A 14,267-nucleotide genomic window follows, 5' to 3' on the forward strand; every position below is an offset into this window, starting at 1 on the left:
TGTACAGTATATGGTCTGACAGGGTGTGTACAGTATATAAGTATGTACATAAACATATTGTAAAGATTTAGCTAATTTATTGATTTTTATAGTCTGCAAGCTCATGTAAGTTTTATTTTTATCACTTCAGTGAATTTAACTGCAATTTTACCAACAAAATCAGATATTTACTATAAAAGTAGTCATTCTGTCTTTTAAAACTCTTGATTTCTATCTTAAACATCCTAATAAGTTCTTTCAAACGTGATTATATGTTTTGTTAATGTTTTATTTCCTTTTTAATAATAAAAAAATCTTAGCAGGTTAAGACAGTATATTTTCCATTTATTGCGTTGTATTGAATTGACTACGGTGGCCCATAAGTGTCAATGCAATGCAAACTACAGATTTTAGTTAAGGTTTTTCTACTTTTATTGTCTAAGGAAACTATTTCCGTTTTAGATAACGTCTTGGCTTTCCCGTATATGTTTCAAGAATATCTTATCCTTTTCCTGCTTCACGTACAATTACAGTTTAAAATTACAATAACTGATGGCCAGGGCTTAATAATCTTCAAAGATTTTTTAATTCTTTTCTGTTGCAATTATTTTTTTATTGTTTTACCGGAAATTGCTTAATTTTGACAGCAGCGGTTAACAAAAAGTGACGCATGACAAACAAACGGAGGAGGCGAGACAGCCTATTTCAGCGTGTATCCTGACAATTCTGTCTCGTCTATATATTTTATTTTTGTATAGTTATGCAGTCTTCCAAAAGGAGTGAGAGTGACTGGCAGGGACTAGTCAGCGAGGTAAGTGAAAGGCGAAGACCGTGAACCACAGCTGCAGCCGCGGACGGGTTTAACAGATGCTTCACCGGTCCATATGGAACGAGCATCGATGTCTTGGTTTAATAGACGGACGCAGTTATGTGGCACCTTGAACTTAGCAGCTTTTTGGACACCACCTCGGTGTCTTAGTGTTAATTTAAGGTTACTATTATTTTAGGTGGAAACACGTCTGTCGCGGCATTGTGTTTGTTTTGTAGGTGTAACCCACCTGTGGGCCCACATTTGCTGTTTATTCGAACAGCTGAACGAGCCTTCTAAATACCACACGTAAAAGCATTTGTATTCATATAAAATGAACAGCTTGTATAATTAGCACTAGATACGGAAAATGTTTCCTGAAACGCACATATGTGAAGCTCAAGAGTGATACTAAAAGACCAAATAGAGAATTTTACATATTAGATATAAATAAATAATAAATAAAACAGTAGTGTTGAACTTAATTTGTACATCCAGCTCTAGCTGCTATTTAATTTGGATATCAAGGTTTTCACACTTGCAGTTTTTTTTTATCTACATGTTAAGCTACTAATTTCTCCTGTTTGTTTTTCATTCTGTCTGACCTGGAAGTAACCAGGGCCACAATAGGTCATGCAATAGTTAATTGCATGACTTGCAATTAACTATATCCACAGCAGCAAATGTTGTGAAACTCAGCAACCGTATTTATTTATTTTTCTCTTTGCTAATTGGTCATAGTTCCTGATATGTAAACGCAAGCTGGAGAGTAAGAAGGAGGCGCTTCTTATCCTGTCCAAAGAGCTGGATACCTGTCAGCAGGAGAGAGACCAGTACAAGCTGATGGCCAACCAGCTGCGAGAGCGTCACCAGGGTCTCAAGAAGAAGTACAGAGAACTCATTGTGAGTGTGTTAAACCTTCAAGATGATGCTTTCATGGACAGTTAACTTTACAAGCACTAAAAAGTATGGTTTTTGTCCACAGATGGATAAACTGGTATTTGCTAGTACATTATTTAATTTTTTTGTCATGTTTTAGGATGGTGATCCATCTTTGCCACCAGAAAAGCGTAATCAAGTAAGTTATGGGTTGATTTTAAAAACTGACTTACTGGCATGTTTGATCTCATCATGTTAGAGTGTAAATTTCATGGCACGGATGATGTAAAGTGATTTTCTCTTGTTGTGTGTGCTTAGTTAGGCAAAAATCCCAGTTGATTATTCTTAAAACAAACATAATAATGGGTCTGATTTGCAGGTATATTGTAAGACTTTGTTTAGTGCTGCTTTTAAGGACTGTGTGACAACCATAAGTGAACAGTCAGTAGGATTTAGGAAAAGAAGATAAGCAATCTGTAATTAGTTTTTTAAAAATCCAGATGCCCGTACATATTTGGGATGCGAGTGGATTTGGATCTTTTTTTTAAAAAAATCCTAGATCTGCTTGTCTTTCACTGATCCACCATTCATCTTTCCTTTCAGGTGAACCTGGCTCAACTATTGAGGGACTCAAGGGAACGAGTGAAACAACTCACTGAGGAGGTGAAGGACCTCACTCAGAGGCTTGCAGAGGCTCAGGGAGACAACAAGGTGCAATCACAGAAATACAGTGAAACATATAATGAATTAATATGGACACCAAATCAGTTGAATGGACATGTGTTTGGCAGAAGCTGTGACTTTATCTTGTCTTTCCTGCAGTTGCTGAGGATGACTATTACTCGACAGAGGCTGGGGGATGAAGAAGTGGGGGTGCGTCACTTCCCCGCTCATGAGCGTGAGGATCTGGTTTGCCAGCTAGAGAGAGCAGGGCTTCAGGTAAATGCTTCTTTTTTAACCTTATAACACTTAATCACTCTTTACAAACCAGGCACTAACAGTAAATAAATTTATTTTTATAGCATTATTATCTTAGTTTTGTCATATTTGTTTGATCAGGGCCCAACACACCTGAATAAAATTTTGAACTTTCAACCAGAGGAAGCCTGGACTACTTCAGTTTATTCTGTTCCTGGAGTTAGTGCATAAGGCTTGTGTATAGGGAGTAATCCTGACCTGACTCAATTCTGTTTACACTGATCAGCATCTCCGACACAAACTTTGTATGTGTACATAATTCATACTCTAAGAAATAATTGTTGCCAGTTAGGTTCTCATACTTTTAGTATTGAATGGTATTGACTTTCTTGGAATCTAAATCTAAAAAGAAAAGGTCCATGCAAACAAGTTGAGAGCAAAAGTAGGTGAGTAGTGTTTGAAATTAGAGGGAGCGATTCAAAAGAAATAAAATATAACTATTGATAAAATAATAAGTAATCAGTTACAGATTGTTGATATTTCAGAGACAGATGCTCTGCAGATTCCAGCCTCATTTTCAGCTTCTTGTAATCTTTTCTAAATTCTACACAATATGTTGAAAATTTATCTAAATTTTGGAGATCTTCTTATTTGGTAAAAATGTAAACATTAGCTTACAAACTAGATATTTGGTGCCTGTGGCTCAATAGTTAATAAAAATGTCCTGTTCAAAGAGAAATGTTGCAGAAAGACATTAAACGCAGTTGTTCATAAGATTGTTAAGAGATAATTTGCACATTATATCCAGGGCTGGCCTTAATTTTGGTCTGAATTTACATTCCACCACTACTCTCTTCTTTTACTCGTTCTTTCTCGATGATCTGCACCTTGTATGAAATCAAATGATAATCAAACACTCGCACAATGAATGCATCCAACACAATATTGGGATCAGTGTTTTGTCTAAGGATGTTTCACCATGTGGTCTGGGGAAGTCAGGTTATTTAAACATTGAATCTCTAATTGATAGATGACCAATCTTCCTTTTGTAATAATAAAATAAGGTGCCTTGAATTAAGATGACTTAAATCACTTTTAACCTCTGTTACAATGGGAGTCACTGAGTTGAAAAAAAGGCAATGTTTTATTAATGACCAAAGCTTAGAAATATCTCGATTACAAAGTTTACCCTGAGAAACATTTCTTTCTGGTTGCTTCTTTCTAGATGGAAGAGATGGAACATGCCATAAAGGCGCTGACAGACGAGCTGCAGGACGTGAAGGCAGAACGCAGCGTGTTCAGGGAGAAGTCTGACCGACTAAATGTTGAGCTGAACCACATTTTGGGGAACCATGACACACGAATCATTGATGTGGATGCCCTTTGCATGGAAAACAGGTGAGTGTGAAACAGAGATTGATTTCTAGAATACAGAATAACTTTTATTGCATCCGTTTCCAAACGTTTCACTTTTTACTTCTCTGGCATATTCAAAGGTTTGTATTATTTTTACTATAGTAAACAGCGCAGAACAAGATGGTAGCAGTATTGATTAACCAATGTTGCTCTTTTAAAAAAATTGAAAATATTTCCTTCTATATTCTGAATAAGTCTCTGATAATTTCTCCACCAGAGTTGTAGTAATAAAGTCCAGTTTTGTTCTGGTCTAACATGAATTGCATTGGATTCTTGGCTCTATGATTTCTCTCCATCTTCCCCGTGTCCTGCTGTAGTGCTCTTTTTGGCAGCACAAGAACCTGATTTACACAGAAGTCACTGCTGCTGATTCTTTGATGTCGGCTCTAATATGAGCAGACATTAATTGGCCATTACAGAGGTTTGAAACCTAAATGAACTCCCTTGCAAGAATGAGAAAACGGCTTAGTTTATGAGGCTTCACTTAAAAACTTTTCAAATTCTTGTAATTTTCTAGACTGACTGACTTTAATTAATGAAGGTAAAGATGAGTTTTCATTTCTCTTTACTTAACAAGGACTTCTTGACTATGTGTATTAACAGAGTAGCACTATTAGGTGCAACAACCCAGCGTAATCACACAACTTATGCAGTTAAAAAATAACCTTGAATCGGCTAAGGTTTCATTAAGGGATTAAAAAAGAAAAATCCAAAATTAGATAAATGATAATTAACAGCCACTCAAACTGACCAAAACACCAACTATTTCAATACAAAGAGTCAGGGGTCATGGTCCACCACAGCATGTAGGATAGTCTGATAGTCCACCATCACTTCTTAATCTAATAGTTTTTGCAGGATTATGCTGAGTAGCAGCACTTGGAATGCAGGTACTAGTACAACCATGTGAACATGCTAATTCTGGTAACAGAAAATCCCACGAAGTGCAAACAAGTTACCACTACTTTCTTTTAATTAGTTAAACAATACCTAAAACACACTAATTTTGGTGTAACAAGGATATTAAATGCAGCTTTTGTACCTTTAGGGATTATCAGCCAGGAGCTTTACTTTTACCAAAATACTTGATAAAAGAATTCTGGATAAGGCTCTTAGAGAGCTAGTAGGCAATGTGATGGAGCTTTTGAAACTGTAGGATATAAAGCAGTTCTTGTGGTGCATCCACAAGGAAGCTGCATTAAAATGGTTTTTCCAACATTTATACTAGAATGTAATGGAAAACACACGTTTTGGAAGTCAGCGTTCACACATCTGCACTAACATTTTCTCCAGATTGTTGCTTTACATAGTGTTTTGGTGCTGGAATCGTTTTCTATACAGTTGTGATTAATAATTGAATTTAATCCTGCAACAAAATGAGCATCGTCTGAACTTTAGCCACAATTACCATGTCCATTCTAGGAGCTTGTGCCTTGCGTTTAATGTGCATGTCGTCCTCTCTGCTTTGACTCCACCATCTGTGTTATTTTATTTTTTAATCGTGTTTACTGTAGGTATTTGCATGACCGTCTCACACAACTGCAGGAGGAGGTGAATCTGCTGAAATCAAACATTATGAAGTACAAGGTAGATATCCAATACCAATACCTAGCTTAAAATGAAAGCTGGAAAAAAATATTTTGAGACTGACAAAGTTCAAGTAACTTCTCAAAGTTTTAATGTTTTGTTGGGTTTTTTTTTAAAGTAAAATGAACTGCTTTTATTCAGGGCATTCATCAAACACAGCAGGGTGAGCTGTCTTTTGTTTTTTTTTCTTTCTGACAGACAGCCCTTGAGAGGAGAAAAAACTCCAGCACATATGGGAAATCAAACAACACTCCCCTTACCGGAGTGCTCTCAGCCAAACAAGGTGAAAACACATCACTGACTTCACTTTGAATCCTCTTTTAAACCCAGGCATGATAGTTGTCCTAACACTTCATCTGGCAACAGCAGAAAGACAGTAAAACAGATTTTTGACTGAACAGCTTCTTAGTCTCAAATTATACCTAGCTGATTTTTTTTTTTCTTTTCATAACTTCTTTTTTGCCAATCCAAGCCACCACCAGCTGAGTTTTTAATTGTATTCTGAGTGGTGGAGGGCACTACTGGCAGGGAAATGAGCCTGCCATGATGACTGACAGTTGCTGGCTGAAGCAGCACAGTGGGTTCTAGAGTTAAAGTTAGGAGTGTCACCAAGTAGACAGCTGTTGCAAATGCTCCATCTCTGTCTCACTCATGCTGTTTTCCCCTTTTCTTCTTCTATCACCTTGTTCTCTCTGTTTTTAACCTTTTTTCAAAGTTTCATTGTCACATTATTGGCAGCCCCATAGCGCTCACTCTTCTTCTTTCACGGTCCTCCTTTCATCAGTTCCATCTATTATTTATTTCTCTCCACACCCTCCTTCTCTTCCTCCTCGTTCCAGTCCAGGAGATGCTTCTGGAGGAGCAGGGCTGCAGCTTACCAGCCACTCCTCAGTCCATTTCTGACCTCAAGTCCCTGGCCACAGCCCTCCTAGAGACGATCCATGAGAAAAATCTTGTCATCCAGCACCAAAGGCATACCAACAGGTACTAAGAGGGTGCAGGGATGGTGATGGAGAAGCCCCAACTATTCCTCCACCGACTGCAAATAGTTTCATTAACCTTACTTTTTAACTCTAACCACATGACACTTTAGTGATGTTTATCTAGTTGTCATAGGAATTCTCCTCCTCAAAGGCACACAGCTGAACTGTGTCATGCAAACACATCCGTATGAAGAAGTCTGACCTGTCTTTCTTGGTCTGCAGGATCCTGGGAAACAGAGTTGCAGATTTGGAAAGGAAGCTGAAGACTTTGGAGGTCTCAGGGTTATGGAGCCTACCAGGTGGGTGTAAAAAGATAGAAATAGCGAACCACATTCCTCTCCACACTGAAGTCCTGAAATGATCTTCCCATGACACATCTAATTACTGGCATTTTTGTATATGTACGAAAATCTTTTATTTCAGTTGCTTAATTTAAATTGTGACACTGGAATTATTAGTAGAAAAGGGGGATTTATAATAACAATGTTTATTAATTTGTTGTAAACCCACAAAAAGAATACAAATTTTTGTATTTTGATTTTTTTTAATACATCAGTTTCAACTACTGTCTCTATCATATGATTAAAAATAAACTGTTTTAAGTCACATACAGCTGTTGGAGGCCACAACCAGAGTGTAATCTGTACCACACCATAAGTAAACTTGATCAGGATTGTCTAAGTTCTGACTTCACCTGTGGCTATGGGGACTAGTTCACAAAATCATTCGTCAACATGCTCCACATGAAAAGAAACACAGGTTTTTTAAGGCTATTTTTATGTTAGTTTAAGTGGATTGGGCTTTCGGATTTGGTTGTGATGGTTAAATGACACATATAAATCTCTTTTTTTGTAAACAAGTTGACACAATTTCCTGATGTTTTAATGAAATTTCTGTGGTCAGAATGCCAACACCTTCTTTGCCTGCCTGTAAAGATAAGGAAGCAAAGTATTTATACCCTTAGCTGTAGGTGTGACCTGGAAATTACTCACAAATCTGAACGGTTCACTGAATAAGACATTTTAAATACCAAGGGGGCTCAAAACAAACTGTCAGGTTGTTTGCGTGTGTGTGTGTGTGTGTGGGGGGGGGGGGGGGGGGGGGGGGTGTTCTTAAGACTTCAGACACCCATATATATATATATATATAGTCTTTTTTAAGGTCAGCATACTAGCCTAGAGAATTATGCCAATGAAAACATCTTATAGGGTGTGTCTTTTGTGCAAACAGTAAATGTTATTTAACAGATAAATGAAAGTTCCCTGATATTGATCATACAATGCATTTAAAGGTGAATTTAGTGTTTTCTCACGTGTTTTCAAAAAAGAAAAAAATGGTGGCAAATGGCCAGAATGGCAATACCTTTTCTCTAATTGTTTGACCTCACCTTCTTTTAAAATATTTCTCATTTTCACGCTTTTTATCAATCAGAACATATTAAGGCTTTATGTTCATAACAGTGTCTCTCTCTCTCTCTCCCTCTCTCTGGCTGCACCTCAGGCTTGACCTACCGCGTATCGGTGGGAATTGGGAGTATGTATTCCTTCTGCCCCACTTAGCCAATCCATGCCCTCCACTATGTCATGCCAGGACAAATTTGGGCAAATGCCCAGAAAACACGCCACCTCATGCCCACCTTTTATAATGTGTCAACACCACTGACCACCAGCCCATGTGTCTGTTCATGATACCATTGACTGAATGAGGCTGCCAGAGTTTCACACATTGATTTTTTTCGGCGAAGTGGATCTATTTTAAATTTTACAGACAAGGGGGAAAAAAGATGATTGAGTGCTTTTTAAGACATTACTGTTTAGAATTGGGGTCAGATTCTCTCTTAAAATAATTGTATATTGCAATATGCATTTTTTTTTTATATAGAAAATTAACAAGACAATTTTTATTATGATAGAGTCAAAACTTAACCCACATTTTTATTAATTAGAACAAAAATGGCAAGAGGATGAAAATATCAGCAGTTGATTTTTCTCTCAAAGCTTTTTTTGTGCTCTTTGAAATTGTGTTGCACTTTTTTTTTAATAAGTTTTAGACCTTTATTTACACACTTATACCCTTAAAGTCCACTTATGCTCATAAAAATTATATCTCTAACACATTGTGTAAAGAGATGCAGCTGCAGGCTGTTTCCGGTAAACAACCTCAAGTTAAAATGTAAGACACAAACAATCTACCAAATTCAATCAAAACAGCATCCCAAATGAAATAGTCAGTCTGAAACCAGGAGACAAAGCAGCCCATATAGAAATTAGTTCTCCCTTTTCCCCAGCGGAGGGAGATGTTGTGCCGTCTACGAACAGCATTGATGGTGGAGGGGTTGCGGCTGGATGGAGGTGCCCTGTCATGAGACCGTCATTCTCTCCGCCATAAAACTGACAAGCATCCATTACTGAAAATGATTGCCCACATTACAAACACATTTAGGGGAATGTGCCGTTATTAGGGAATTTGTAGGCAAGGGACCAGAGTGCTTGACGACCACGCTGTCCACCACAGTTAGGGAGACAGAGATATAGAGAGCGATGGGAATGTCTGTGGCCTTGATGTGATAGGAAGTTGGGCTGATGGATATTAAAGGCAAACAGGATAGGATGGAGGGCCTTGGTAGCAAACCTGAAGGCTGGAGAGCACTAAAGGTGACTACATTGTCTACGGATGAGAGAGAGCCAAAAACACTAACAATGACATCGATGCAGTGAGTCAGATAAAGCTGAGATTGATAGATGTCTCAGTTCGCCCTACCTCCATCCTGCATCTGCTCAAGCTGAAGTGTAACATTGTAAGTTAAAGCCTGTCAGCGATTGAAAAGACAGAGGTGAAGACAGCCTGCATCGTTATGGCTCTGTTTTAGACTATTGACAGTCTTTTTCCAGTTAAAAGGAAGGCATTTCCCTTAGACAGCCCTGCATCCCGGCGTAGATCTGTGACTCTTGGACTAATTGGCAGATATGTGCATTTTTCTTCTTTTTGTCACTATATTTGTGATAGATGGATTAAGACATGTTATATTGTTATGTGACATCATGTAGAATTAGTTTATTATTGTTGGGTAACTGTAGAAGCATATCCAAAATGTTTTATGTGAGTTGGCTTGACAGGCACTGCCAGTAATGCGCCTCCTCCTGGGTGCGGCCTGCCTCCTGGAGGCACAACTGCTGTGCTGTCTAGGCCTTGCTCTGCATGTGTAATACCATCCACCACCCTATTAATGATTTTAAGAGGCAGTTTGCAGAACTTTTTTAAAGTCTGTGAGCAAAAATGCTTCATGATGGAAATCAAAATTTTGTTTTTGGATTAATGTAGAATGATTTTCCAACATGAAAGTAATATACTGTCTCAGTATCATGAGAGAAACACACCTAACGTCAGAATTTGCCGATATCTATCTTGTTGATTGCAAGTGACCCCTCTTTGAACAGGCAAATATCAGCCATTGACAGTGGGTCATATTTATTTATTAAGTCCAAGTTGTGTCAAAATGACTTTTCCCTGAAACTGACCAGATTTATTTACTTTTTTTTTTTTTTTTTTTTTGAGCGGGAAGTGCATGCCAATGAAAAGACAGGCTTATATGGGATGAATGTAAACTTAACAGATTATAGCAAAATGCTAATTTCCATCCGTTGTCCCGAGGATTTGGGGGAAATGGGAGAACAATGTAATACAATATATAAAAAAAAAACACTTAATATTTACACATTTAGTTAGGCACACACACAAAAAAATAATTGAGTTGGTAATGGTTTCACACACAATAAAGTCCTTCTTTTTCCCCTTATTGTAGATTTTTGTCCAGAAAGTTATATATTTTTTGTTACACTTATTTATATATAATGTGTGTTCATTCAAAAAATGGTGTGATGAATGATTAAATCACTTTATTATTATTATTATTAATAATAATAATAAGAAGAAGAAGAATAATAACAACAACAACAACAACAACAACAATAATAATAATAATTTAAATTAATATGAATGGATGGATGTCGGCCAAATAATTTTTACCATCACTATTATTCTGCAGTTTCAAAATTAGTTTCACAATTTGGTTAAATTAGATAAACTAAAGAAGGTTTAGAAACTACTAGTTGGGACTGGGTACCATTTAAGTACTAAAGCACGTAAAGCTTTTCTAAAGATCCTTGAAATTAAACTATTAACCTGCAAAAAAGCATAATAAATTGTTTAAAGGAACTTTTTGGGCAACTTTTTTGCCTATCTGAATTTATCCAGCTCCAACATCCCAGAAACTTCCTGTTTCCACATCAGAGTTCACTGAGCATCCATAACAATATGGGCTACATTCATAACAATATGGCCTCTGTTCACCATTCATTATTCCCATGCATCATGTCATCCAGTCATCCATTTTTTCCCCTCTCTCCTGTTTGTTTTTGTGCCGCACACTTGAACAGATAGAGAAATGCGTTAAGCTTTGCCTGTTAAGTTTCTCTGAAAAGCAAAGGCTGCACACTTGCAGGCGGTGTCTGTGTGCACATACCATGGTGTGTATATTTGTGATGTCTGGTTTGTCGTGCACAGTCTCCTATGAGTAGCATATGGTGTCAGCCTGAGAGGCGTGCAGCCATCACTAATGAAGACAGATGACAGGGAGCTCAATCCTGTGAGCAGTGCAATGCATATGTGAGTGTATATTTGTATGCTGTGTGAAAGCACCACTGTACATGTGCTCCATTCATTCCAACATGTCTCAAAAAGACACTCTTGTCACCAGCGTCTTTGTTTTCTGCCATCATTTAATTGTGAAATTAACAATGTGGTATCTTTCTTTTTTGGTGCTGGTCTTACAGGAGCACGAGACAATATAACACTGAATGAAAACCTTCAGCCAGAGCTTCATCCAACACCCGTCACATTTCAGTCAAATACACAACCCAGACAGCAGCCATCCAAAGGTGAGTGTGCACTTGTGTTCAGTTGGGTTTTTCTTTTTCAGTGGTTGATGAGAATTCCCACAGCTGACGGCATAAACACTCCAATTAGCCACCGTGTTCGTAACACCCTATTCTATCTTCCATGTTTAACCCAAATCCCTTCCCTTCCCGCCTCCACTCCTCTCTGCTTCTCATTGGTGCAAGCTGCCCAAATGCCATGGCATTTTGGAAATGTGAGGCAAATTCTCGCCCACTGACATTCAGAAACTTCTGCCGTGTTCTCTTTGAAAGGTGGTGGGGGTGGGGGGTCATAAATATGGATACCACTTCCAGTAATGTTGCTTTCTTCTTGCATGTTTTTTTTTTTTTTTGCATGTGTATGTGTGTGTGGGTAAAAGGTGGCTGGGACTCTGAGAGCAGTCTTTAACCTTTTTCCCTGCACGTCCAAAAATATGGGTCAGTAAGTCCCAAAGTGGAAGCACATTTTGGCAAAGCAGCAGAACTAAGCTGTTGCTGAGATGCACGGCGTCACACTAGTCTTGAGTCCCCTTGTCTGGGGCGCTTCTTCTATATTTAGCTTGTTGCCATGGAAGCTCTTCAGGCACGTAAGTAATTGAATTAACTTTCTACATTGCTACAGTGATCCAACTTTTGCTTTTTTTTTTAACTTTATATAAGTTTGTTTTTGCATGCATTGTGAATACTTGCTATGAAATTAATATTCTTCAGTTTTGAAAATAATAAGTGTGAAAATAAAGCCCTAAATAATAGCTTTCATTATTGTTATAGAAATATTCATTTTGCTAAACCAAGATTGCAGAACATCCTTATTATTGTCTGGTAGTTATGTCTCATAACTTGATGCAATCAGGGCAGAATGAGACAAAAATGTTTGATTTCTAATGTGGCGTTGGCTTCGGATCAAGTGAGCAATTAAAATGACCAGTCATGTCATTTTCCTTCCCCCATTTCTGTCAGACGACAGAAGTTTGCATGAATCATCTTGGGACTGGCAAACCGCTGGCAATGACCTTGGCACAGATGGCGTCAGCAGGGAGGACGCACCTGCACCGCTCAACAGCCTGGATCCTCTTGAGGAGGTGGAGACGAATGGGATTGACAGGAGAGAAATTGTGACCCTGACGGACAATCCAGAGCTGGAGGATGGGCGTAGTCCGGTGGAAGAGGCAGGACGAGAGGTAGAAGGAGCTGATGATGAAGAGCTGGGTTCCACGGTGGAGGAAGGAGAAGAAGCAGCTCTGGCGCTTGATGTCCCTCCCACAGAGTCAGACCTTCAGTGGCTTTCAATTGAACAATCCTCTGTCAGTCATCCAGAGGTGGGTCATCGTCCCTGCAAGGACAGTGGCTCTAATGATGAGCGTGAACACGAAGAAGCGTCAATATCAATTCCAAAGAGCGAGGCTATGGAGGGGTCGAATTCAGCCGATTGGGACATTCACTGTCCATCTGCACAGAGCGACACCTGTCAGAGTGACAATTTGGTATGATTTCACATCATAGAAAGATTTGAAAGCTTACTTAAATCCTTGTCGCTGTTATTGATGAAAGCATTAATCATTCCTAGTTGCATTCCCACAGCATAGGCTCTGCTCATTAGCTGCCTTCCTTGCCAAGCAGCTCTCTCTTAGTCAATAAAACAGAGAAAACACTTTTTCAGCTGCTGCTGACAAAGCCAGAGGTGCACAATCTAGACAAGCTTGTTGCTGCACGGTAGCAGAAAATCTTCAAATCAATAGAGTTGCAAACTTCATGCCCTACAGGAAGAACTTAACTAGCAGAATAACAAATATGGCAGCAGCAACTCATGCCACATATTCCCTTTCTTTCTTCCCCCTGCGAAAAGATAATCCCAGTTGTTTACTTTTTAAAGTTACTACTGAATGCCATTAAACTCTATGCTGAATCTTAGTTGGAATATTAGAGTGATTCCAGATTGGTATACCAAAACTTTGAATGAATGTGTTGTACATATTTGTATATTAAAATGCCACTGATTGTTTTTTATGTTAATCTGGAGGTAAAGATCCAAACTTATTATTCCAAAATTACTTTTATCTGTCAACATTCGCCCATTAAATGTGACTACTTGTGCCTTATATGTCAGAATACTTAATATTTGTAAATTTAGATGCAAAAATCTACAGTAAAACATTGCTGGTTGTTATTTTTCTTCCTGTGAAGGGTATTTATTTTGACACTCACACAAGTTTGATTTTTTGACTTCAGTTATTCCCTGTCAAACAATGGTGTAGTTCAACTTATCTGAGGAAAAATATATATAAATTCAACACAAAAAGTGAGGGAAATGTGTGTTTAAATATAAATAAATCTTATATTGTTGTAAAGCCTGTTTATTTTCAGTTTACATGGTGCCGCATTTGTGAGATAAATCCATTTGAGGGATGAGTCGAGTTGGTGTGGATTGCACCCAATGAAAAACTTGCCACCTCTTCCCTGCCAATGCTACACATGTTAATCTGCGATTAACTGCAATAATAACATTCACAAACCCTGCTGCTCATCTCACAAATACGTTTTCCTTACAAATGTTGCACCATATAAAAGGGAAATTAACTGTATAAGATTTATTGCCGAGAAGCATTGTTACAGTAAATAAATAATGCACCAAACACAAATTATATATATATATAATTTCTAAAGTCAACAGTACTTTTTTTTCTTAAAGTGGAAAGATACAAAAAATTATCTAAAAATAACAGCTCTGCAGTCAATCTTAAGGAGGTAGGAATATTTAGTTAA

The 14,267-nt window shown here is 38.0% G+C and overlaps 1 protein-coding gene across 2 annotated transcripts; it reads left to right on the top strand.

Moving 5' to 3' along the window:
- The first annotated feature begins 553 nt into the window (after positions 1-553).
- Positions 554-13,807, top strand: ccdc149a (coiled-coil domain containing 149a). 2 transcript variants are annotated; one of them, XM_041986627.1, is made up of 13 exons: positions 554-790; positions 1,529-1,690; positions 1,827-1,865; positions 2,270-2,377; positions 2,489-2,605; positions 3,810-3,982; positions 5,515-5,587; positions 5,786-5,870; positions 6,427-6,571; positions 6,793-6,869; positions 8,071-8,103; positions 11,403-11,507; positions 12,465-13,807. In XM_041986627.1, exons 1-13 carry the CDS (start codon positions 740-742, stop codon positions 12,992-12,994), a joined length of 1,698 nt encoding a protein of 565 aa, XP_041842561.1. In that variant the 5' UTR covers positions 554-739; the 3' UTR covers positions 12,995-13,807. The 2 variants fall into 2 exon arrangements, with proteins under 2 accessions (XP_041842561.1, XP_041842562.1); XM_041986628.1 differs by lacking the exon at positions 8,071-8,103 and having other exon boundaries at positions 557-790.
- Positions 13,808-14,267: the final 460 nt, after the last annotated feature.

The sequence above is a fragment of the Melanotaenia boesemani genome, chromosome 5, assembly GCF_017639745.1.
Source record: "Melanotaenia boesemani isolate fMelBoe1 chromosome 5, fMelBoe1.pri, whole genome shotgun sequence".
NCBI lineage: Eukaryota > Metazoa > Chordata > Actinopteri > Atheriniformes > Melanotaeniidae > Melanotaenia > Melanotaenia boesemani.

Bases quoted from the DNA above. Each gene is read 5' to 3' on its own strand.
- ccdc149a (XM_041986627.1), top strand. From the start codon at position 740: ATGCAGTCTTCCAAAAGGAGTGAGAGTGACTGGCAGGGACTAGTCAGC. The intron at 2,606-3,809 runs GTAAATGCTTCT...GCTTCTTTCTAG, and splicing joins TAGAGAGAGCAGGGCTTCAG to ATGGAAGAGATGGAACATGC. The intron at 5,588-5,785 runs GTAGATATCCAA...TCTTTCTGACAG, and splicing joins CAAACATTATGAAGTACAAG to ACAGCCCTTGAGAGGAGAAA.